We start from the raw sequence: 23691 nt of genomic DNA, 5'->3' as shown, positions 1-23691 counted from the left end.
AGTCAACCTAAAGGAAACCAACCCTGAATATTCACTGGAAGGACTGATGCTGAAGCTCCAATAAATTTGGCCACTTGATGCAAAGAACTGATTCACTGGAAAAGACCCTGATGCTGGGAAAGACTGAGGGCAGGAAAAGCAGGGGGCGACAGAGGACAAGATGGTTGGATGGGATCACTGATCAATGGACATGAGTGTGAGCCGACTCGAGGAGACGGTGAAGGACAGGGAAGCCAGGCACGCTGCAGTCCGTGGGGTCACAGAGTCTGACACGACTGAGTGACTGAACAACAAGATACACTGTGGTATTCTTTTTGCAATATACACAAATAAAGAATCATACTGTACACCTGTATAATAATATGTCCATTATACTGCAATAAAGACTTACAATCCGGGAATTAAAGTCTGAATTAGATGCCTAAGAATGCATATGATGACATTAATCTAATGACTTAAACCAATATAAAAAGAAGCCACCATATGATATCAAACCCAAACACCTCAGCCTGGCTTTTCTCTCAACCTTTTCTTTCTCCGTTGAATTGCGTTTCATCTGAATAGCTAAAATCTGAAAACAAGTAATTCACTTTTTATAGATACAACCTTTCTACATGCACTGGCTATCACAGAATACCATTTCTAAAGCAACCATCCCTTTCATCCAACTCTCCGCCTTGAAGAAACCTTCTCACATTACCTACACTTGACTCTGGTATTCTGCTCCTTTGCCCATAGTGGCAAGTGTACATCTATGGCCTACTGTCTGACCCCTCCAGGCTCAGGCTCTTTGAACACAATTCCTTGGAAAGGAGAGTCTATTCTTTGGAATTAAGAGTACTGACGTGCAGGATTTCAGAGATGCTTTTGTTGAATTCTCTATCTTCACACTGGAAGAAACAGGGGCTCAGAAAAGAGAAGGGACTTGTCCTAAGTCACACAGCCAGTACGGTGTCTGGAAGAGAATGTGGGCCCCTTGACTGCCATAATTTAACGTACTTCATTCAACTCTACCATTCCTGTTCTTCAACTCCAAAAAATACTTACTGTGGGCCTGATGTTTTCCTAATTTGGGGGATACTAAGACAAACATGAAAAATTTTATTATACACTTCACTTATTTGTCTTATTTACTGACTGCCCCCACCAGTGGAATATACGTGCCGCGAGGGAAGGGAGTTGTGTGTGTGTGTTTGGCACCGCATCACCATTGCCTGGCACAGGGAAGGCACCGAACAAATACTGACTGAATGTGTATGAGGTGGCTGCTGTCCCTGCAATTCAGTTTACATAACGTCGAACTCGAAAGTGACTGCAATGTTGAGAATGGTGTTAGTGAAATAAGGCAAGGAGACCCCACTGTGGGAATACAGAGCCTCAGAGGCCAGGCTCTGTACAGAGTGAGTCTGCCAGGGACAAAGAGGAAGAGTATCCCAACAAAAGAAACTATATGGTGTTCCCTGCTGGCCTAACGGTTAGGATTCTGGGCTTTCACTCCTGCAGCCCAGGTTCAACCCCTGGTCAGGGAACTGAGATTCCCTCAAGCTGTGTAGCACAGCCAAAAAAAAAAAAAAAAGAAACTTGTTTGGCCAAAAAGTCTGTCTGAGTTTTTCTGTACCATCTTATGTAAAAACCCAAATTAACTTTTCAGCCAACTCAATATATGATGACAAGAAAAGAGCAAGACAAGCAGAACAGAAGTGGGATGGCTGGAGGACGGCGAGGTGAGAGGCTCGAAACGGGCCTGTATCAGCAGCAGACTCGGAAATGCGGCCTGAGCCTGGGAGAAAAACTGCCTCTGGATGTACAGACTTGGTTGAAGCTCGGAGAGAAATGAGTCACCCAGCTTGGAAAACTATGCTTAGTGGGTATTCTGAATGTGACTAAACTGTGAAGCTGCACCCAGGATTTTCTTCCTAGGGTATCAAGTCCCACATGTGCACTCACACGTGCTAAGTCTCTTCAGTCGTGTCCGATTCTTTGTGACCCTAGGGACTACAGCCCACCAGGCTCCTCTGTCCATGGTCTCCAGGCAAGAATACTGGAGAGGCTTGCCATGCCCTCCTCCAAGGGATCTTCCCGACCCAGGGATCGGACCCACGTCTCCAGTGTCTCCTGCGTTGGCAGGCGGCTTCTTCACCACTACTGCCACTCGGGAAGCCGCACATATTACACGACAAACTTACACACACCTATCTGCCCATGCACCTGGGGCTCCCACTTGACTCATTTTGGACGACTGCTCATATTCAGTGTGTAATGGTAGCATTCTGGAATTTCAATTCTGATATTCAGTTAGGGCTCTCTAGTCTTCTCAACTTTTAAAAACCCCTAAGTATAACTATTTACATTTTCATAGTTGTATGCTGAATAATAACTGATATTTAAAGTTTAATTACTCACCATTACTTCTTAGAGAAAAGGTGTGTGCTGTGTCTCCAAGTCTAATTATTTCACCAGTGGATTCTGCTTCATCTCCATCCCAAGAGGAGCCCAATGCCCCAGACGATAAGGAACACCTGAAAGAGTTTCCTCACTTACTCATGGCCTGGCCTGACCACAAGGGCCCTTCCAGAGAGGATCCCGAGAACTGCTTCAAGCAGCCTGCCTACGAATGCTCAGACTGGTCATCACTATGTGAGGAAAAAGGGAACATTCCCTTTTGCTGCCTATCTGATATATGTATGGTGGGAAAAGCAGTGTATAAAGTGTCAAGGATTAAATGTATAAGAGAAGACACACGGAGAACAATAAATATTGGATACTTTAGGGGTGTGAAGGGAATCTGGGTAGGATATTAAATTTGTACTAAACATTCTTCTATTGTTTTACTTTTGCACTTGTGTATTTTTTAATCTAATAATGAAAAATTAAGTCAAATTTATTTTCTGATAGTCTTCTTTAGACACATTTTCCACAATGTGCTGTATTTACATAAGAAGGCTTTGCTTGTGCTTTTCAAACTGACAGACTCCACAAAATAAATGATAATCAGATATTTAAAAAAAAATCTTAGTATGATATTCAACCTCTAGTTAGCAGAAGTATAATCAAGCCTGTTACAACATTACATTTTGCCGATGAAACTGGCATTTAATAGGCAACAATACCGGTGGACGACCACTAGTGCAGTCACCCAGCACTTTTATACTGCTGGTGGGCATCCAACATTTGCAGCCTTTTGGGAAAGTAATGTGGCAACTCTGAATCACCCTATATCATTCATAGTCTTTGACTTTGAATACAGCTTAAATATGTGAGAAGAGGAGAAAAATTAAAGTATGTATTACCTTAAAAAATAAATATATACTTAAAAAACTACCTCTACTGAAGAGGAGTGATTTAGTAAATTATGATGCACCCATTCACACAGTATGTTATACAGTGATTAAAAATCATTATTGTTTATCAAGTTAGGAAAAGATATGTTAAACTTTAAAATTTAGGAAACAAACTTATACAGACAATATGACTAAATCTCAAAAGAAAAATATAGTTTTTTAAAAAAAGACTAAATTACAACAAAATGTTAATAAGCAGTTATTTAGTTCTGAATGATACAGTTCATCTTATTCTTTGTTTTTTGCTTCTTTTTTACCCCAAGTACTTTCCAAGTATTCTGCAAGGAACATAAATTACTTCGGTGATCAAGGGAATGTTTTAAATTAAGTAGGCGGTTAATGTTGAGATTATACATAGCTCAAGGTGCTTAAAACTCTCTCAGGGAGGTTTAAAACACGAGAAGTTAGTAAAATTCACATTAGCTTTGTTTTTTGCTGCCATTCTGATATACTGTGTGCAATTTTAACTCTTAGTAGAAGGAAAAGCATAACGTGTTTTGATTAAATTCACAGACAGTGAGAGCTACCTCTCAAAAGAAACTCTTTTCCATGATGATGTGGATTCTTTAGTATTTTCTCGATCTTCCAAAGGGTCTCCTCGATGGGATTCTTTAGAACCCTGTCCAGTTTCACCTGTTTGGAACAGATAAAAACAATACCAAAAAAAAAAAAAACCACCCCAGGTTAAAAAAAGAAAAAACAAGTTAATGCAATTATTTCTCTACAGGGCAAGCATAGAGCTAAGGACAGCAAAACACCCTCAACCCCTTACTGGTCAACTAGGTACCTGTGAGAGTGAAGCAGGAGCCAAATCATTACTTGCAATGAGCATGGACTACCTGGGCAACAAAGAAGCAACACAAGTGCTGCTTTCTAAGCAGAGTCTACGGTTGTACTAGCAATGTTTTCTTCTTTAAGCTAGGTGGTAGGTTCATGCATTCTTCATACCTCTCTATTTGTAAGGGATGTATGAGGCAGAATGACCAGGGTGTAGCTTCAGAAAACATGACTGAGTCAGCCTAACTCAAGCTCCCAGACAGTCATGGCCTAACCAAAGAGAGAGACCACATTAGGGCGTGGGTGAAATTTTCCTTAAGACTATCAATCTTGGGAATTCCCTGGTGATCCAGTGGTTAAGACTCTGCACTTCTCACTTCTGCAGGGGCTCATCCCTGGTCGGGAAACTAGGATCCCACATGCCATACCGAGTGGCCAAAAAATGAGAAGACTATCAACCTTTTTTTCTACCCCAACATACTAGAGAAATACATTTTCACAGTGGCAGTAACTAAGGGAGTGATTCTAGGAGGTATGTGGGTGAAATCTCCTATTTCAGACCTACCCGTCTGCATATTCTCATCTCACTTCTTACTTTTTTTCTATTTCTATATTCACCAAACAACATTTTAACAACATTACTCAATATTCATTGTGTAGTAACTCTGGGCTAGGCTCAGTACTAAACCATTTATGTGTATCTATTAACCTTTCCTACAACCGTGAAAGAATTTCCGATGGAGAAAACTGCAGCTTAGAAAGGTTCAGTCATACATGAGGGTGGAAATTTAGTCATACAGTGGGCAGCAGCACCGAGTCCACAGTTTGCCTTCAAATTCCTTGTTCTTCAGTGGTAAACGATAATGCCAGCTCAGAAGAAACTGCCCTATACCTGACGACTAGTAATAAATATTTCCTGTTATTAATTGGCATTTTGAGATTCTGATCAGCTCCAGGTAATACTGCTGTATAAATCTGGACCTGCAAAGTTGAGGACCAGACTTCAGAATACATTCTCCAACTCTGTGAGAGCAACTCCCTTCTAGCAGCACTAAGCTCACCAGAGCCTCCTGACCTCCCCGGGAAGATTCCCCACTCAGCATTTCATTTTTCACTAGCCTCACATATAAGTCTCTCTCAGTTCTGTCCTCCTCTCCATCCCCATTATCATCCCCCACTACCTGTAATCAAGTACTATGTCATAAAAACTACCGTCTCTAGAATGTTTCAAATCAATCAATCTCCTACAGAAGTTTTCTTCTTCTTACTTTTGCTGCTAGAATGACTAGAAAACCATAGAGCATTGAAATACCTATGGCAGCCTTGAATTAGGTCAGGTTTTTTTTGCATGTCATTCACTCCCTCCCAATTCTGTTACACTTTTTATCGTATGTACTTATGGCACTCTCCCTAACTTGAGTATAGCTTTGAGAGCAATAAATATGGCATGCAGCTTTGACTCTTCCCAGTGTTCCTAGGTTGATATTTAACATATTAATATATTACACACTTAAGTTTTTTGAAATTAAAAAGAAATATAGAGTATGGGGTATCCTTCAAACTTTCCTTCTAGGCCTTATCTCTATATGCTTTTAAATCTTTTCAGCAACAAGGATAAAAGATAGAAAACTATCTCTAAAGAATTTAAGACTAATTTCAGATGTTATAATCATGGCATAGTTATCAGCATCAACAATGCGAGAATTAAGAAATCATGAGCCTGCCCCCATTTTTTGTCTTCATTTGTACTAGAAGTTATATAAATTGCTGCTGCTGCTCCTGCTGCTAAGTTGCTTCAGTCGTGTCTGACTCTGTGCGACCCCATGGACGGCAGCAAACCAGGCTCCCCTGTCCCCGGGATTCTCCAGGCATGAACACTGGAGTGGGTTGCCATTTCCTTCTCCAATGCATGAAAGTGAAAAGTGAAAGTGAGGTTGCTCAGTCGTGTCTGACTCTTAGCGACCCCATGAACTGCAGCCCACCAGGCTCCGCCATCCATAGGATTTTCCAGGCAAGAGTACTGGAGTGGGGTGCCATTGCCTTCTCCAATATAAATTGCTATGGCTGCTAAAAACTGGTTTTGGATAACTTCACAATAGCAAACCTATTCTGAGTCATATATTATTCACTGTATATTAATGTTTTTGTTGTTCAGTCAACTCAGTTGTGCCCGACTCTATGTGACCCCATGGACTACAGCATGCCAGGCTTGCCTGTCCTTCACCATCTCCTGGAGCTGGTTCAAACTCATGTCCATTGAGTCGGTGATGCCATCCAACCACCTCATCCTCTGTTGTCCCCTTCTCCTCCTGCCTTCAGTCTTTCTCAGCGTCAGGGGCTTTTCAAATAAGGTCGCTCTTCGTATCAGGTGGCCAAAGTACTGGAGCTTCAGCTTCAGCACCAGTCCTTCCAATGAACATTCAGGACTGATTTCCTTTAAGATTGACTGGTTTGATCTCCTTGCAGTCCAAGGGACTCTCAAGAGTCTTCTCCAACACCACAGTTCAAAAGCATCAATCCTTTAGCACTCAGCCTTCTTTATGGTCCAACTCCCACATCCATACATGACTGCTGGAAAAACCATAGTTTTGACTACTTGAACCTCTGTTGGCAAAGTAACGTCTCAGCTTTTTAATATGCTGTCTGGGTTGGTCATAGCTTTTCTTCCAAGGAGCAAGCATCTTTTAATTTCATGGCTATCGTCACTATCTGCAGTGATTTTGAAACCCAAGAAAATAAAGTCTGTCAATGTTTCCATTGTTTCTCCATCTATCTGCCATAAAGTGATGGGACAGGATGCCATGATCTTCATTTTTTTGAATGTTGAGTTTTAAGCCAGCTTTTTCACTCTCCTCTTTCACTTTCATCAAGAGGCTCTTTAGTTCCTCTTCACTTTCTGCCATAAGTATGGTGTTATCTGCATATCTGAGGTTATTGATCTTCCTCCTGGCAATCTTCATTCCAGCTTGTGCTTCATCCAGCCCACCATTCTGCATGATGTACTCTGAATATAAGTTAAATAAGCCAGGTGACAATATACAGCCTGATGCACTCCTTTTCCAATCTGGAGCCAGTCCATTGTTCCATGTCCAGGTCTAACTGTTGCTTCTTGACCTGCATACAGGTTTCTCAACAGGCAGGAGAAACCTGTATGTACTTCTGTATTGTTTATTGATCAGTCCAAATTGGTAAGACATATAGGTTCTTTTTTTTTCATTGATAAGTAACAGTGCATGAAAACCTCTAAGCACTTGTTTTATAAAAAATTTATTTTATATTATTTGGCTACATTAGGTCTTAGTTGTGGCACCTGGGATTTTTCAATCTTCAGTGCAGCCTGTGGGATCTAGTTCTCTGACCAGGGATCAAACCCAGGCCCCTGTATTGAGAGTACAGAGTCTTAGCCACTTAACTATCAAGGAAGTCCCTAACTTTCTTCTGTACTATTTCTTCAGGATAAATCCCTAGAAATGGGATTTATGGAGTCAAAGATTATGAATAACTCCTATACACTAGTGATACAGTTTAAATATAACCAGAACACTTTTGGAAAATATTAATAATACAGCAATAAAAAACCATAAAATCAAAATTTCACACAACAAAGTGTTATAATTTGGGGAACTGAATTAGCTGAAGAGTGAAATAAAAAATATTCAAGCTGTCACAAACCTAGGTGTAGGATGAAGACAGAAACATACCAACTCTTCCTGTTGATGCCTTGGCAATATCCAAGTTTACACAAAAACGGCAATTCTGACATGGGAATTACTGAGTAAGGAATTTCATGTAATAATAGGACAATAAGCAATTTTAACTAGATTTAGCTTCCTATTATATATTAACTTTAAAGTAATTTACAAGCAATACCCAAGTTGACAAAGCATGTGATGATTAGATAAGAGTTTTCAACCACTTCAACAGTGAGAACTGAAATTTAATTTACAATTAAATTCGTCAGATACAGTGTATTAGTGATTCTAATTCCTAAGGACAAAAATAGGCAAAAAGATAAAAGATAAAAAGGGAGATAACAGAATATAAAAAAGCCAAATTTTATTCTTAAACTTACTCTTCTCGTGAGATGTTTCACTGATGTGTTCTGTAAGATACTCCAGCAACCCATCAAATATTTCTAGAAGATTCTTAATAGATTCTTTATCTCCTTTCACTATATTTTCTCCTGAACACAGAATACAGAGCTATTAAAAAAAATTAACCAAGAAATTGAAAGCCTCATGATTCTGAAATGGATATACCAGTGTAAAAATATTGTTCAGGACACAGGATTATAAATTAACCCAAAACAAAAAATAACAGTGTAAATATTAAAAATATCAATTTCCTGATATTTGAAAAAGGTAGTCCTGAACATTATGGGTGGTAATTCATTGGCACAGCCCTTCATTTATGAAGAAGCAAAATAAGTGAATTTCATCCTATAAGATTTACACTGAAGTATAAAACAATTAAGCTGAAATTTACTAGCCTGGTGAATATGGGATGATGGAGGCATGCCTTGTTCTGAAGACAACAGCAGTAGAGAACGTAAAACAAAAACAAACTTCAGACACCTTCATCAGAAATTCCTAATTTTTAAAACTGGTTAACTCCTATTCACTTACTACACGTTATACCATTTTTTAATTAAAAACTGAGCCGGTTCCCTGCATATAAAACTCCTTTTAATCTCACCTTACCCCCAGCTCTCCAGCCTTACCTTCCATTATACCAACTTAATACCTAGAAACTAACATTTAAACTAACTGTTTAAAGTCTCCAGCACAGTACCTGGCTCAAATAGATTTTAAATAAATGTTAAGTTCAAATGTTGACAAGAAATGGGCTGCAAAAGCATGAAAAATTGACATGTTTAATGTCACCTAAAATGGACTCTGAGCAACCTGAGGTATGGATGGAACTTAAAACTCCTGACACACTTGGGCTGTCCTTTGGGAGATTAGATTTGGCATGAATTCAAACAAGTATGGAAGAGGCAGAGTGGAAATTTGATATTTGAGATAATCCAATCATTCATAACCTTAGTCATGATGCAGAAAAAAACCCCAAAAAACTAAACCAGGAATTTGATGTTTTACAACACTCCAGTAAAGACAGTCAATGTTAGTTTTTTTTCTGTTTAAAACAACTAAACAGAAATCTTAAGCCCTATGTTTTGTTTTGTTTTTAAGCCCTGTGTTTCCTGGCTCAACAAGATATACAAGCATACCCCATGGACATATCCAAGACTTCTGGTTTCCAGGATGGGGAGCATACTCTGCCAACCAAGCAACAAGACTATCCGCCAGAAAGCAGTGCTTCAGCGTGTAGGAGAAACTGCTTTAAACAGCACACAAGAAGTAAAAAGCTGCTTTGCAGTCTACTGCAGGAGGTAAGCACTTTTGCAACTTTCTGTGGGGTGGGTATGAGTTGTTAGAGGCAACTCCACACACCAGAAGTTCTATAAGCAGACACAATCTTGGTATACGGTATGTTTAAATAGTAAATACAAATACCAAAAATTGCCCAATTGGCAGAGAAAGCCATTTCCAAAGAACAGGGAAGTCCCCACATTATCCCTCAAAATGAATTTTCCCCAAACTAATTTACCACACTTACTCACCTAGAACTACACTAAAAAACTTAAAGACAGTATTTCTGTAAAATTTTGCTCTTATCACTACCAAAATAAGATACAAATGTCCCATCCTGACTAAGATGTATCTCTTAATGACTGTAAAAGGATTAAACAGTATACACTTTCTCTTAGTGATTCAGGTATAGTTTCAAGTCTCCAAAATTTCCTCTGTTCATTAGGTTGAAATAATTTACTGAAATAACCCTCATTTTCTATCTACCAAAACAGAGATTTACAAATGAATTTGTTATGTTTGGCTTTTGAATATAAGTATGGATACTGTTTTGGAAAAAGGCTGAAAAACAATTTACAGTTTTATTCCGAACAGGTAATACATTCATATGGTTCAAAATTTTAAAAGTGTAAAAGGTATAAAATGAAAAATCTCATCCCACCTTTGTCCAGTTTATCTCATTGGAGGCAATCAGAATTAATTTTCTTTCATGTACTTCTAGAGAGTCCTTCTGCATTCAATCAACTGCATATAACTTCTGAATTTGTTTTTACAAATAATAGCATATTCTGCAAATCAGCATTATAACTATGTCGTATTTTTCTCATACAATATATATTAGAGATCATTTCATGAATATGGAACATATTATTGATATATAAAGAGCATCATCAATTATCTTTGAGAGCTATAGAGTAGTTCCCTATAAGGAACTATAGTAATTTATTCAACCTGTCCCTATTAATGGACACTCAGGTGTTTCTGATTTTTCGTTACTACAAACAGAATGGTAACTATAAAGTAGTGACAACAACAAAACACAGTTGAAATTACCAGCTAGGATTCTGAGACCTATCCCAAACTCAATGTATGACTCTCCTGGAAAAGCTTTTAAGGATGTTGTCTTAACTATACCAGTGAATTGTCTTGGTTCAGTCTTGTTGTTTGGTCTATTTCACAACCTTACTCATTTGGTAAAACAAGGCCAAGTTCTATCCAACAAAATATTTTAGTAAAATGGAAAATTATCCGATGATTAATACATACCAACCTGTTATGTGAGACAGGCTGACCTGTAGGTAATCCAAAGCTAGCGAATCAATCACTGCTTGTACATTGTGAGCTTCATCCTCTTGATTCCTGGGAATAGCTATGAGATCTGTGGGGAAAAAACTATGTAATTTTGCACCCTATGCAAGTCCAAGTTTTCATCTACCTGTCTCTGACCAGGCCTCTGAGCTCTGCCCAGAGTGGGCTATAACATATAGGGAAACAGAACCTGAATTCCACAAAGTGGAATCTTTATTGGTTGAATATATAGTCAATCAACATATATATGGAGAAGGAAATGGCAACCAACTCCAGTGGGCAGAGGAGCCTGGTGGGCTACAGTCCATGGGGTCACAGAGAGTCAGACACAACTGGGCGACTAACACACACACATACACAACACATATATGAACATGCTCCATAATAAGTGCCATGCTAAAGAAAGCTAAATAAATCCATAAATTCAAGGAGATACTATTACTCTAACGAGAGAGAACCCGTGAGTTGGGACTTTAACCCATAACCCCAGGCTGCTTTCCATGAGAGGGAAAAAACCCGTAACAGGTGTGAAAGGAGGATTCATATATGTGCTATTAAAGCAAGCTATTGGGAATTACTGGCATAAAGGCTTTTAAGATCAGTATAGATCAGAGCAGAAAGATCTTAATAACAACTTAAATTTGGAGTTTCTCCTCTTGTATTGAGGAAGATAACCGTCTTGGGGAAAGATGAAATAAGTATTTTAAAAGACTGATTCAATAACTACATGCCCAAATGGCAACCCACTCTAGTACTCTTGCCTGGAAAATCCCATGGTAGACTATAGTCCATGGGGTTGCAAAAAGTCAGACACGACTGAGCGACTTCACTTCACTTCTGTACTCTGAGACTAGTAATAAAGATATCAGCTGGAGGCTATCCCATTATTCCAGGAAGTGATGAGGGCACTGACTCATAACAATGGATCGAAGAGAGATTGTGCAGAGCTTCAGTGCTTAATAGTTATAAACAATACAAAGATAGAGAAGTAGCAGAGCAATCTATGGATAAGGACTCTGAGATACTCAACCAGGAACACAGCACAAACAATTCTTATCCATAACATTGGTTAAATACCAAGACTCAACAAGTCTTCAAATTCAATTTTAGAACCCATGCTTCCCTCGTGGCTCAGACGGTAAAGTATCTGCCCACAATGCAGGCGACCAGGATTCGATCCCTGGGTTGGGAAGACCCCCTGAAGAAGGAAATGGCAACCCACTCCAGTATTCTTGCCTGGAGCATCCCATGGACAGAGGAGCCTGGTAGGTTACAGTCCATGGGGTCGCCAAGAGTCGGACACGAATGCGTGACTTCCCTTTCTTTCACTTTCTTAGAACCCATGCAGGTACGTTTACAGAGGTGTGACTTTCACACGACATTATGAATGATTAAACCAGTTGATGACCAAGGCAGTTACTATAAGTGGGTCTCCTAAGATATTTATTAAGGCAATGAATGCTATTATTTAGATAAAAACAAGATACAAAGAGAAATCTCAAGACTTTATATATAAGATCTAACTAAAAAGCACTAGAAACATCTGGCTTAAGATATAGACACTACATAGACACTATTATTCCTGCTTTTAAGCATTCTTACCTGGCACCTTTTCTCCCAAAATGGATTGATAAAGAGCAATAAAAACATTAGCATCACAGTCTTCTAGTTCTCGAATCCTCAGGTGTATGTGACATTTCAAAAGAAGATTATTGGCAATAGTTATCCACTCTGTTGGGAAAGGAGGGAAAAGATTAGTCTAACTAATACTAGGAAAAAATCAAACACATTTCTTTAAAAAATAACCTCCACAAACACAGACACTAAATGCAATAGAAGATAAGGAATCTGATTGTTAGAGAATTTCGAAGACCCTCCTAGGTGATTTTTTTTTTCCAATTAAAAATAATTTTTTTGGCTACACCCTACAGTATAAGGGATCTTAAATCCCTTAACAAGGATCACACCTGCATCCTCTGCACTGGAAGGTGGAGCCCTAACCACTGAACTAAGGGTGATTTTTGAAAAGCTGTATGTAATTTCTTGGGATGACTTCCAAAAAGCTCTAATTTCAATTCAGTCAAAACTATGATGCAAATTCAATTTTCACTGCTGCAACCTAAAATCCTAAGTTACTTACCATAGGTCTCATTTTACTAACCATAGGTAGATGTTTTTTCAACACATTTACAAGTAAACAGGATGTCACAAACAAGACAGTTTATTAATGATAAATCTCAGGCTACTAGAAACTAATTAATGGATGCTGCTTCAAATTCCCTATAGCATTAGTCATGTTTTTAACCCAATTATCTTGTGCAAGTTGGAATTTCTCTGCTGCCCAAATAGGTGGTGATTAATCTAGCCTGTGAAGAACTAGAGTAATGGCACCAACACTACTGGATTTGTTAGTTCTCTTTTTAATTATACTTGACGTATATGAAAACAGACATGGGAAATTCATAAAAACGCCTTTAAATTCAGAGCTAGCACATTACTAACCCTATCGAAGTTTCCTGTGTATCACCCCTCCGTTGGGATTAGCCAAATTATTTCAAGGGCTTCTCAACCAAAGGTAATGTAGCAAACCTGAAACACTTGTTCCCTGAAATAATTGGCGATTAAGGGGCAAGTTCTTTTCTTGTGCACGTTATCTTCAGCATGTTCTAGAAATAAACGTGTTATGTGTGGGCGTGTCAAGGCACCTTAACTCCCTCTCCCAGTGCCCATTACTTACAGCAGATCAAACCATGACAACTGGTTTGAACGCTGTCTTGGAAAAAAAGATGAAAGCGTCCTAGACAACCCAATCAACTCTCTTTTCAAAAACTGCGCTACAGAAAGCCGGTAACCGTAGAAAGCACTGAAGCGAGAAAATCCACCACTATTCCGCTTTGGGATGGCAACAATAGATTTTTAGAGTGCTAATACTCAGCCTCAGGCTCCGCAGTGCAGGAGCAGAGGGCACACTCCCTAGAAAATACCAGTCTAGGGAAAGACACTTTCTGATCATTTACAGCCAACATGCTCGCGTGCTGCGGGCCTCGCCGCAGGGCCCTTGTCTCTCCGCCCCAAATCAGGCTCGACAACTTCGAATGCGCCAGGGAGCGGGACTAAGAAGCCCCAGCCAGAGAACCCGCCAACTACGACCGGGTTGTCTCATGAGCCCCGCCGGCAACCCACACCCACCCGAAGCCTCAAGATAAGATGGGGAGGGGCGTTCAGGACTTGGACTGAAAGAGGACTTGAGCCCACACACAAACGGGGCTCCACGCAGAGACTCACCAGCCTCTGAGCCGGCCATGTCGCGGAGGCAAGTCGCCGCCGGACTCCTAGCCGGGCGCGCGCGGGACGGCGTCCTGAAAGGGCCGCACGGCACAGACCCAGGGCTGACAGGAGAGGAAGCAAACGAAAGTGCCGGGAAGGGGTGCGGTGAAGGAGGGAGGGACGTTAAAACGGCTTCTCGCTGCTGATTGGTCACCGCGGGAGTACTTCCTTTGGCGGCACGTGCCGAGGTGGCGGTTTGCGAGCTCTAGATACCATTTTTCACCAGCCAGATCCCGCTCAGGGGTCCTGGGATGGGTGGGTTTGACAGTTCGGGTCACCCAACAGCCCCGGCCGATTTCCCGAGGGCATTAGCACGGCACTTCCGGTGAGCTATTTCGTCTTGTACTCCTCCGCCGACGCCAACTGAGGAAGTAGTGCGTCCCGCTCACTCGGCGGGCGGGGCAGCCACGTGACAATGTCAGGCTCCGCCTTCCTGTCGCCCCTAGTAATGGGTGTAAAGGCTCTTTGGAGACGTAAACATCTTCAAGGGGACCGAGGGAGTTGACCTGGGCTGGACGTTTTATTGTCTGGGCTAGACCTGGAAAAGGGCGCAGTGGTTTCCCTGAAGTGTTAAAGACCAGAAAAAGGTGAAGTCAAGAGACTGCAAGCTGAGGCATCCCAGTGGAGGACCGCGGGGTGGGGGCGGGTCCTATCCTTGAAAGGGGCGAAAAGTCGGCAAAGGGCCCGGGGGGAGGGGCGAGAAAATGGCGGATCCCGGAACGCCGGCAGGCGTTAATACCTCTGCGCAGGGGCGGAGTGATTAGGTCATAGAGCGGCTCCCAGCATTCTCTGCGGCAGAGGAGGCGGGCCAGACTATAAAACCGGCTGCCGGGACGCGGCCGGCACCTCATTCATTTCCACCGGTCTCTTGTTGGGCAGCCTTGGTTTCTGTCATCGTCGTCCCTCCGCCGCTGCCGCCCCCGCAAGGCTTTGCCGTCGCCGGAGCCACCTCCAGCGACTCGTCGCACCCGATTCTCTCCGCTTCGCTTCCCGCCAACCGCAACCATTGACGCCATGTCGGGTTATTCGAGTGACCGAGACCGTGGCCGGGATCGAGGGTGAGTGTGGGAATCGACCTGTCAGGCCCGGCGGGTGGGGGATGGGAGACGGATGAGCGTTGCGGGGGTGGGGTGGCGGGGGCAACTCGGCTTCTAAAGACTAATCTCGGGCCTCCGCCATCGAAAAGGGCTTGCGCCATTTTGTTATTTGTCCAAACCTGGAGTTTTCATGTTAACGGTCCTCAAGATTCTTTTTTGTTTTGGAGGGGGTATCGGGGCCTTGATGATTTGGCAACTGTTCGGAGAATTTCGAGCACATTTTTTGAGGGGAGGAAAGCGCAGCGCTTTGAGGCGAAGTCGCCACTATTAGATGTAAGCTTACAGGAATTTCAAGGAATTTGGGGGTTCTGTGGGTGCCGAGGGGGCCGCCTCCGAAGCCGTTAATGCGGCGAGGGCTGGAGGGTGGCCGGTGCCGCGGGAATCGGCCATGTGGCCGAGCCGTGGGTACAAAATGCCGGCGGCGGACATGGCGGCGGCGCCTTTGTTACCCCGCCCGGCGGAGGAGCTCAAAATGGCAGCGTCGAGAAAATGTGGCGCAGAGAGAAATGCGAGACAAAGGGGGAAGCGCCGCCCCAGCGGGAACGCAGCCCGAAGGACTCCGCCCGGGCCGGGACTCCTCCCCCGGTAGTCTCCGGCTCCTCCTCCTGGTTTTCCTTTCGTTATATAATTTTGCTACCTTGGTAGGAAGCCGTTTTGAGGGATCCCCCCAACTCGCTTGGCTTGCCTAACTGTCCCCGAGCTACCCGCCGTGTTCTGCACTCACTTACCTGTGTTGTTCCGCTACCTATTAAAATCAGAGCTCTTAGTTCAGGACAGTTGCTAAGTAACATCTGTGTTAAGCTTCTGCTTTATTTTTTTTTGGCATTTAATTCTTTCGCTTGTGTGAAAGAGTAGTATCCACCAGCTGTTGTTTGTCCTTGTATCTGAACTCCTAGAGCTTGGCCAGCCAGTTTCCAACCTAGTAAATCCCGGGCTGTTGATTTGTTTTCAATGGTGTGTACTTCGTATAACGGGAAATGAGGGAGATGTAGGAGATGTAGTACTAACTGGCTTTTGAAAGAATGACCATCACTGAGGACAGCGCTTGCACCTCCAGAATCTTTCATGGAGTTTTAGCATGTGCGCAGGGATGGTAAAATAAGTCTGTACATTTTTGAAAATGCAATTTTTTTTCCCTCAAATTTTAGGTTTGGTGCTCCTCGATTTGGAGGTAGTAGGGCAGGGCCCTTATCTGGAAAGAAGTTTGGAAACCCTGGAGAGAAACTGGTTAAAAAGAAGTGGAATCTTGATGAGCTGCCCAAGTTTGAGAAGAATTTTTATCAAGAACACCCCGATTTGGCTAGGCGTACAGCAGTGAGTAATTTCATGTGGTTTCTTCAGCTTGTAACTCAGTGACATTTAAGTTTGACTAGAAATGTCTTGCAAACTTAAAGGAATGTTAATAAACTTAGGGGTGTGTTGGTCGTGTGTTTAGTTAGGGGGAGTCCTCATGAGATAACTGAATTTTATAAATTTCTTTTGTAGCAAGAGGTAGAGACATACAGAAGAAGCAAGGAAATTACAGTTAGAGGTCATAACTGCCCAAAGCCAGTCCTGAATTTTTATGAGGCAAACTTCCCTGGTAAGTGCTAGTTTTCCCCACCTTAAAAAAAAAATCCCTTTCTCATGGCATTATTGACGTTTACTTAATTCTTAACATTACAGCAAATGTCATGGATGTGATTGCAAGGCAGAACTTCACTGAACCCACAGCTATTCAAGCTCAGGGATGGCCAGTTGCTCTGAGTGGATTGGATATGGTTGGGGTAGCACAAACTGGATCTGGGAAGACTTTGTCTGTAAGTTTGGGGAACTTTGAGTTAGGTGACAGGTCCTGAAAAAAAATGGGTTGGGAATTAAAAGAAACCAGAAGTGTTTTTAATATGACTTTTTTGTTTGCTTTTCTTTTGTATAGTATTTGCTGCCTGCCATTGTCCACATCAATCATCAACCATTCCTAGAGAGAGGTGATGGGCCTATCGTAAGTGTACATTGTATTCTCTTAACTTGGTTAACAGTGTAGAGATTTGTAGAATATACAGCAAAAGAAAATTGTGGTGGTTTTATATGGAAAGTTATGTTTTTCAGTGTAGGAGGGGACAAAGCTGCTTTGGGTATTGACAATGTAAATCATCTGCTAGTGTAGCAACAGTAAATTAGCACTTTAAAACTAGAATTCAGGGGTCTCCTAAAGGTGTTCCACTTTCTCTTTCCTTAGTGCTTGGTGCTGGCACCTACTCGGGAACTGGCCCAACAGGTGCAGCAAGTAGCTGCTGAATACTGTAGAGCATGTCGCTTGAAGTCTACTTGCATTTATGGTGGTGCTCCCAAGGGACCACAAATACGTGATTTGGAGAGAGGTATGTAACCAAAAAGGTTTTATTTGTCACTGATCATGCAGGAAGTTCTGGATGTCATGGTAACTTCTGTGTGTTTAATTAAAGGTGTGGAAATTTGTATTGCAACACCTGGAAGACTGATAGACTTTTTAGAATGTGGGAAAACCAATCTAAGAAGAACCACCTACCTTGTCCTTGATGAAGCAGATAGAATGCTTGATATGGGATTTGAACCCCAAATAAGGAAGATTGTGGACCAGATCAGAGTGAGTGCCCTTTTAAATGTTATCATGTCTTCAAACTAAGCTGTAAATTTGTTCTTGAAATACAATGACTTTTTTTTTTAATCTAAAAATCTGTAGCCTGATAGGCAAACCCTAATGTGGAGTGCTACTTGGCCAAAAGAAGTAAGACAGCTTGCTGAAGATTTCCTGAAAGACTATATTCATATAAACATTGGTGCACTAGAACTGAGTGCAAATCACAACATTCTTCAGATTGTGGATGTGTGTCATGACGTAGAAAAGGATGAAAAGTAAGTGACTAACTCTGAAGACAACTTTACAAGTTCAGTCACTGTTTCACAAGTTATCTTAAAAATGACTTTGAGTTGGGTGGAATCTAAATGCTAATTTGAAATCTGTCATGCTCAAAATTGTTTTGCTTTCTTCAGGTAATTGGCTATTACTATTTTTTATATTCTTAACAGAAAGAGTATTGTCTTGTGGTTTAAGGGTAAAGGGTAGAACGATTAAAAGGGTTAAGCAGGTGTTCTCTTGTAGCCCTGTGAGTAAAAGTTGGTGTTTCGTTCATAACCATGAACTTTTTAAAAAATTGAGAATATTTTTTCTTTCAAGGCTTATTCGTCTAATGGAAGAGATCATGAGTGAAAAGGAGAATAAAACCATTGTTTTTGTTGAAACCAAAAGAAGATGTGATGAACTCACTAGAAAAATGAGGAGAGATGGGTATGTGTGGTTGTCCTCCACTAAAGCAGATATTGATTAGAGCTGAGTTCAGGAGAAGGGGCAAAGTTTAATCAGGGTTGATAGCTCTGAGTTTCAAAGATGGAAATTATCTGGTAGTATACATGTATAGGAAAGATTGTATATCTTATTTCAGATGGAGTTAAAAGGGTTTGTGACCAAAACGGTTAAAGCACATGGTTAAAATCTACACGGTTTTAAATGCCAGTCTCTTAATGTAACTTTTCTTTAATTTAGGTGGCCTGCCATGGGTATCCATGGTGACAAGAGTCAACAGGAACGTGACTGGGTTCTAAATGGTAAGTATTTTAAGTGTGGGGCCCCACCCCCCAAAGACTTAGAATACCATTCATATTGATGGCTGTATATGTGCCTTCTTTTGCAGAATTCAAACATGGAAAGGCTCCTATTCTGATTGCTACAGATGTGGCCTCCAGAGGGCTAGGTTAGTACAAACTCGCATTCATGGCTTGGTTTCCCAGAAGATACCCATATAATTTTTTTTAAAGAAAGTTTATTGCTTTCTTTAACCTCTGCATTTTTTCTAAGTTTTTTTCATATAAAGGTGCAGTCTTTGTGGCAAGGCCTAGGCATGACAATCGGAGGACTCGAGGGGGATGGAGGACTAGTGATCGGCTGGCTGCTTCCAGTCGATTAGAGAGGTGAAAAGCTGAAAGTGTGCCAGTAATCTTCAAAAGGCAGAACATACCACCTCTGCCCCGTAAACTGTTCTCTCCGGGGGAAAAAAATGGAAGTTATCCTCACAGTTCACTGCCGTGGTATTTCTTCTGTCCCATGCTTTGCATGACTGCCATGGTACAGCATTGTTTCAAACTGTTTACTGTGATCTGTGGGTCTTTGAGTTTCAGTGAGTTTGCTGAAATGTCGAAGAAATATTTCCAAACTTCAATGTTCAATGAAATTTTTGTTCAAGTTTGAAATGGAGAGAGCAGCTTTAAAAGGTACTAAAAGCCTTTTACAAATTGGTGAGTACTGGCACATAAGATCTAGAGCAGGAGCAACTTCTCACACGTAGTCAGTGGGAAAAAAAAGCAGTGCTTTGAAAGTTCCTCCCTCACCTACACAGTAGTCGTCATGTCGAGACCTGCCAGAGAGAGACACATTCTCAAGTGAATCCTGGCTTCTTGGAAGCGCTTGCCTAGACGAGACACAGTGCATAAAAACAACTTTTGGGGGACAGGTATGTTTTTCTTGCAGCTGCGGTTGTAAGGTCTTGGCAAGACAAGCAGTGTGGCCAGAATTTTGAACTTCTGATGAGTGTGTAACGCAAAGGACCATGTACATTTTTGATGAAAGGTCCTCAAAATGAGAGCACACGAGGAGGTTGCTGTGAACTTTTAAGTGGCCCTACTGCGCAGAAGCATTCAGATGTCACTTGATGATCTGTAAGGGGACTTGATAATTTGGGAATGTTAGGAAATACACACGTCCTTTTGACACGCTCCATTATTGGGTGGGTAATAAGGTATACAGATGACGTGTGCTTTTTCTTTGTTTTTTTTCTTCCCCATTTTCAACCTCAATGGTATTCCTACAGGGAATGGATAACCATTTTAACTGTATTTTTTGCAGCCCATACCTTCTTGGGAATACAATTGTCTAACTTTTTATTTTTGGTCTGGCTGTTGTGGTGTGCAAAACCCTGTACATTGCTATTTTGCCACACTGCAACACCTTACAGATGTGGAAGATGTGAAATTTGTCATCAATTATGACTACCCTAACTCCTCAGAGGATTATATTCATCGAATTGGAAGAACTGCTCGCAGTACCAAAACAGGCACAGCATACACTTTCTTTACACCTAATAACATAAAGCAAGTGAGCGACCTTATCTCTGTGCTTCGGGAAGCTAATCAAGCAATTAATCCTAAGTTGCTTCAGTTGGTCGAAGACAGAGGTTCAGGTAAGACCAACCTTTGGTAAAGACGTGTTGGTGGGTGTGGAGTCACATGATTGTTAACAAGTCCATTTGGATGGGATTGGTGGGTGAGGGCAGAAAGGAGTTGAGAAAATATTCTGAAATAGAGCTACCAAATTCTTTTCTGTGTTAGTAATGATTGGTTCCATGGAAATAACCAGTTGGCAATTTTTTTCTTGACAGGTCGATCCAGGGGTAGAGGAGGCATGAAGGATGACCGGCGGGACAGATACTCTGCGGGCAAAAGGGGTGGATTTAATACATTTAGAGACAGGGAAAATTATGACCGCGGTTACTCTAGTCTGCTTAAGAGAGATTTTGGGGCAAAAACTCAAAATGGTGTTTACAGTGCTGCAAATTACACCAATGGGAGCTTTGGAAGTAATTTCGTGTCTGCTGGTATACAGACCAGTTTTAGGACTGGTAATCCAACAGGGACTTACCAGAACGGTTATGATAGCACTCAGCAATATGGAAGTAACGTTCCAAATATGCACAATGGTATGAACCAACAGGCATATGCATATCCTGCTACTGCAGCTGCACCTATGATTGGTTATCCGATGCCAACAGGATATTCTCAATAAGACTTTAGAAGTATATGTAAATGTCTGTTTTTCATAATTGCTCTTTATATTGTGTGTTATCAGACAAGATAGTTATTTAAGAAACATGGGAAATGCAGAAATGACTGCAGTGCAGCAGTAATTATGGTGCACTTTTTCGCTATTTAAGTTGGATATTTCTCTACATTCCTGAAACAATTTTTAGGTTTTTTTTGTACTAGAAAATGCAGGCAGTGTTTTCACAAAAGTAAATGTACAGTGATTTGAAATACAATAAATGAAGGCAATGCATGGCCTTCCAATAAAAAATATTTGAAGACTGAATTAAGTGGAAATGGTACTTTATTTTACATATATAATGTCATGTAAAACTTTGCTTAGATGGTCTTTTTTAGTCATAAAACTAAAATTGACTGCTCCTTTCTATAATTTCATTTTGGGAAGTGGGGAGATCAGAAGGCCCTTCTTAAAGTGATCTATTCCTATTGCAAGGACTAAAATGCAATTGATTTAGGTTGATTAGCAGTTCTAGCTAAATTGCATAAAGGCTTTCTTTTGGTGCCTCCCCACATCAGGTGAGTCATTTAAATAGTCATTTAAATGGTGAAAGGAGACACTAAAACAGGAAACAAGTGTATAGCCCCACCCTTAACTTAGATTGCTTAGTGAGAATATGGATGACTTTGTTCCTTTTGCAAATTTGTAATTTGGGAAGTCTTCAAATAACTTTTCGAGAGATTATATTTGCTCTGGGCTGTACTATTAATTACTGAGGCTGAAAGACTACACCCTTGAAGATGGTTGGCCACAAGCTAAGATTGAATTCATGTTCTGTGTTCTGCCATGGGTAGTACAGAAAGGCTAGTCTTCATAGGCCTCCTGGGGCTCTTTAACTAGTCAAACTAGGAGTCATGAATGCCCAGTAATTGAGGGAACTCTGGAGGATTTCAAAATGTAGGATGAAAGACCTCAAATTTAACGGGTTTATCTAGAGGAAACCACGTTACCCAAAGCACAGTGACTATGATATAGGTCCTTTTGTTAGGGTCAACATGGGTTTATTGCTGAAAAGATCTGATGGGTAGCTTTAACTGTCTCACCAACCTTAATACTTCATTTGAATGTCTTCTCATGTTTGCAAGGAGAGGGTAGGATTTTATGAGACTTCATTTAAACTGTGGTTATTGAGGCTTTAATTGGTGTTAATGCCTTACCTCTAAAATGTAAAACAAACTAATTTTCCAGGGACAAGACAAGGAATGGTATTTTTAGGACTGACATTGAAAACTGATTGACCCTCTAGTAACTTAACAGTTTTCAATAGCATGATTAGTCATTATGACTCTTTAAAAGGAGCTTTTGGGGTAGGTTGGAGTATTACATATTACTGTTCAATGTCTAAGGTGGGCCTTTTAATTTGTAAACACTGGAATGATTGTGGGGCTGTGGAAAACAAAACTATTTACCTTTGAAGTAAGTTTTAAAAGACAGTCCACTTTTTAGCATGTGTGTTGTGTCCAGCCTGTGGTTGTCTTAATAAATGTGATTTTTCTTCCCATTCTCTCTTTTATTTATTTGCGCTATAGGCCTCGTGTGTTTTCTGGGAGTGGAAAACACGTTAATTTTGCCCAGCTTTGCTGTTAATACAGTTGCTTTTCATACACGGTTCTACTGACTTTGCCTTTCACATGTTCTTGTATGGAAGATTTTTCTGAACCTGTCACACATTAACGTGATGAACCTGTTCTCTTAACTCAATTGCTAGACCATTCTCTTCATAAATTGCCTTTTCCTGGTATTCTAGAAGAATACAGTAGTTTGTTCTTCCACCTGGGTTAGTCTTCTTAGCCACTTATAGGAAAGTCAGAAGTAGAACTGTAATGCGCTTTGAAATAAACCGTTTTCTTTAATCTGGGCTGTAGCACTACTTGGGCAATTTTTTTCAGGGCTGAAGTGGAAGTGTGAAGTCACAAGCTCTGGAAGGGTTTCAAGGGCCCTCTGGTAGAACAACTGCAGTGTACACCAGTGCTTGGTTGTCGGGTGCGTCCACATTAACCTGTAGAGTTTTTAATATTACTGGGCCATTCTCAGCAGTTTTTGAAGTGTTTTCAGGTGATGGGTACAGGTGGCCAAGGGCTTCCTTTTTAATACATATAAAGGGACTATACTTTCTCGTCACAACTCCCCACACGTACTTCCAGGAGGGCAGGGAGGATGGCGACAGCATTAAAGTAGAGATGCACGAGAGGCCTGGTCTTAACATTTAGGACTACAACCTTTTTTTTAAAAAAGAACTAAGGTTTGTTTTCGGTAACTACGTTGAGAATGCAAATTGCCATTTAAATGAGGTGTATGTAAACGGAAATGTGCAAAACACCTAGGTATTTTGGCAAAAGCAAATGTGAAAGTAAAGCTGATTCTACTGCCAACAGAGGGATAGTATAAAGCAGATGGCAATGATCTAGCAGCAGTCCGAAGGATCTAGACCTTGAGGAAAGAGGGATCCTGTATTCGCCTGGACGAAAGGGATGGGGCGGCGGCGGCCGGAACGCAGTGACGTACTTCCGTGGGAGGGACCGGTCTCTGCTCACGCTCACTTCCGTCGCGCCTGCGCAACTGGACCCCCGGGCTCGCAC

General features: G+C 41.3%; 2 protein-coding genes across 2 annotated transcripts in view; one reads left to right on the top strand and one right to left on the bottom strand.

The window, feature by feature from the left end:
* CEP95 (centrosomal protein 95) overlaps positions 1 to 14216 on the bottom strand; it is a 36415-nt gene extending 22199 nt beyond the window's left edge. The window contains exons 1-6 of the mRNA XM_068976985.1: positions 14084 to 14216; positions 12401 to 12529; positions 10761 to 10868; positions 8191 to 8301; positions 3869 to 3974; positions 2404 to 2519 (exon numbers count right to left, since the gene is read on the bottom strand). Coding sequence (XP_068833086.1) covers positions 2404 to 2519; positions 3869 to 3974; positions 8191 to 8301; positions 10761 to 10868; positions 12401 to 12529; positions 14084 to 14102 — 589 coding nt within the window. The 5' untranslated portion in view covers positions 14103 to 14216. The remainder of the gene's footprint in view (positions 1 to 2403; positions 2520 to 3868; positions 3975 to 8190; positions 8302 to 10760; positions 10869 to 12400; positions 12530 to 14083) is intronic.
* A 761-nt stretch (positions 14217 to 14977) lies between these two features.
* Positions 14978 to 22489, top strand: DDX5 (DEAD-box helicase 5). Its single transcript, XM_068976025.1, has 13 exons — positions 14978 to 15183; positions 16371 to 16536; positions 16708 to 16804; positions 16888 to 17021; positions 17138 to 17203; positions 17441 to 17582; positions 17667 to 17827; positions 17924 to 18096; positions 18419 to 18529; positions 18785 to 18846; positions 18933 to 18992; positions 20250 to 20474; positions 20673 to 22489. Exons 1-13 carry the CDS (start codon positions 15140 to 15142, stop codon positions 21074 to 21076), a joined length of 1845 nt encoding a protein of 614 aa, XP_068832126.1. The 5' UTR covers positions 14978 to 15139; the 3' UTR covers positions 21077 to 22489.
* Positions 22490 to 23691: the final 1202 nt, after the last annotated feature.

This window comes from Capricornis sumatraensis, chromosome 8, assembly GCF_032405125.1.
Source record: "Capricornis sumatraensis isolate serow.1 chromosome 8, serow.2, whole genome shotgun sequence".
Classification (NCBI taxonomy): Eukaryota; Metazoa; Chordata; class Mammalia; order Artiodactyla; family Bovidae; genus Capricornis; species Capricornis sumatraensis.
This window is presented reverse-complemented; position numbering and strand designations above follow the sequence as displayed.

Bases quoted from the DNA above. Each gene is read 5' to 3' on its own strand.
- DDX5 (XM_068976025.1), top strand. From the start codon at position 15,140: ATGTCGGGTTATTCGAGTGACCGAGACCGTGGCCGGGATCGAGG. The intron at 16,805-16,887 runs GTAAGTGCTAGT...TTAACATTACAG, and splicing joins TTATGAGGCAAACTTCCCTG to CAAATGTCATGGATGTGATT. The intron at 17,828-17,923 runs GTGAGTGCCCTT...AAAAATCTGTAG, and splicing joins AGATTGTGGACCAGATCAGA to CCTGATAGGCAAACCCTAAT.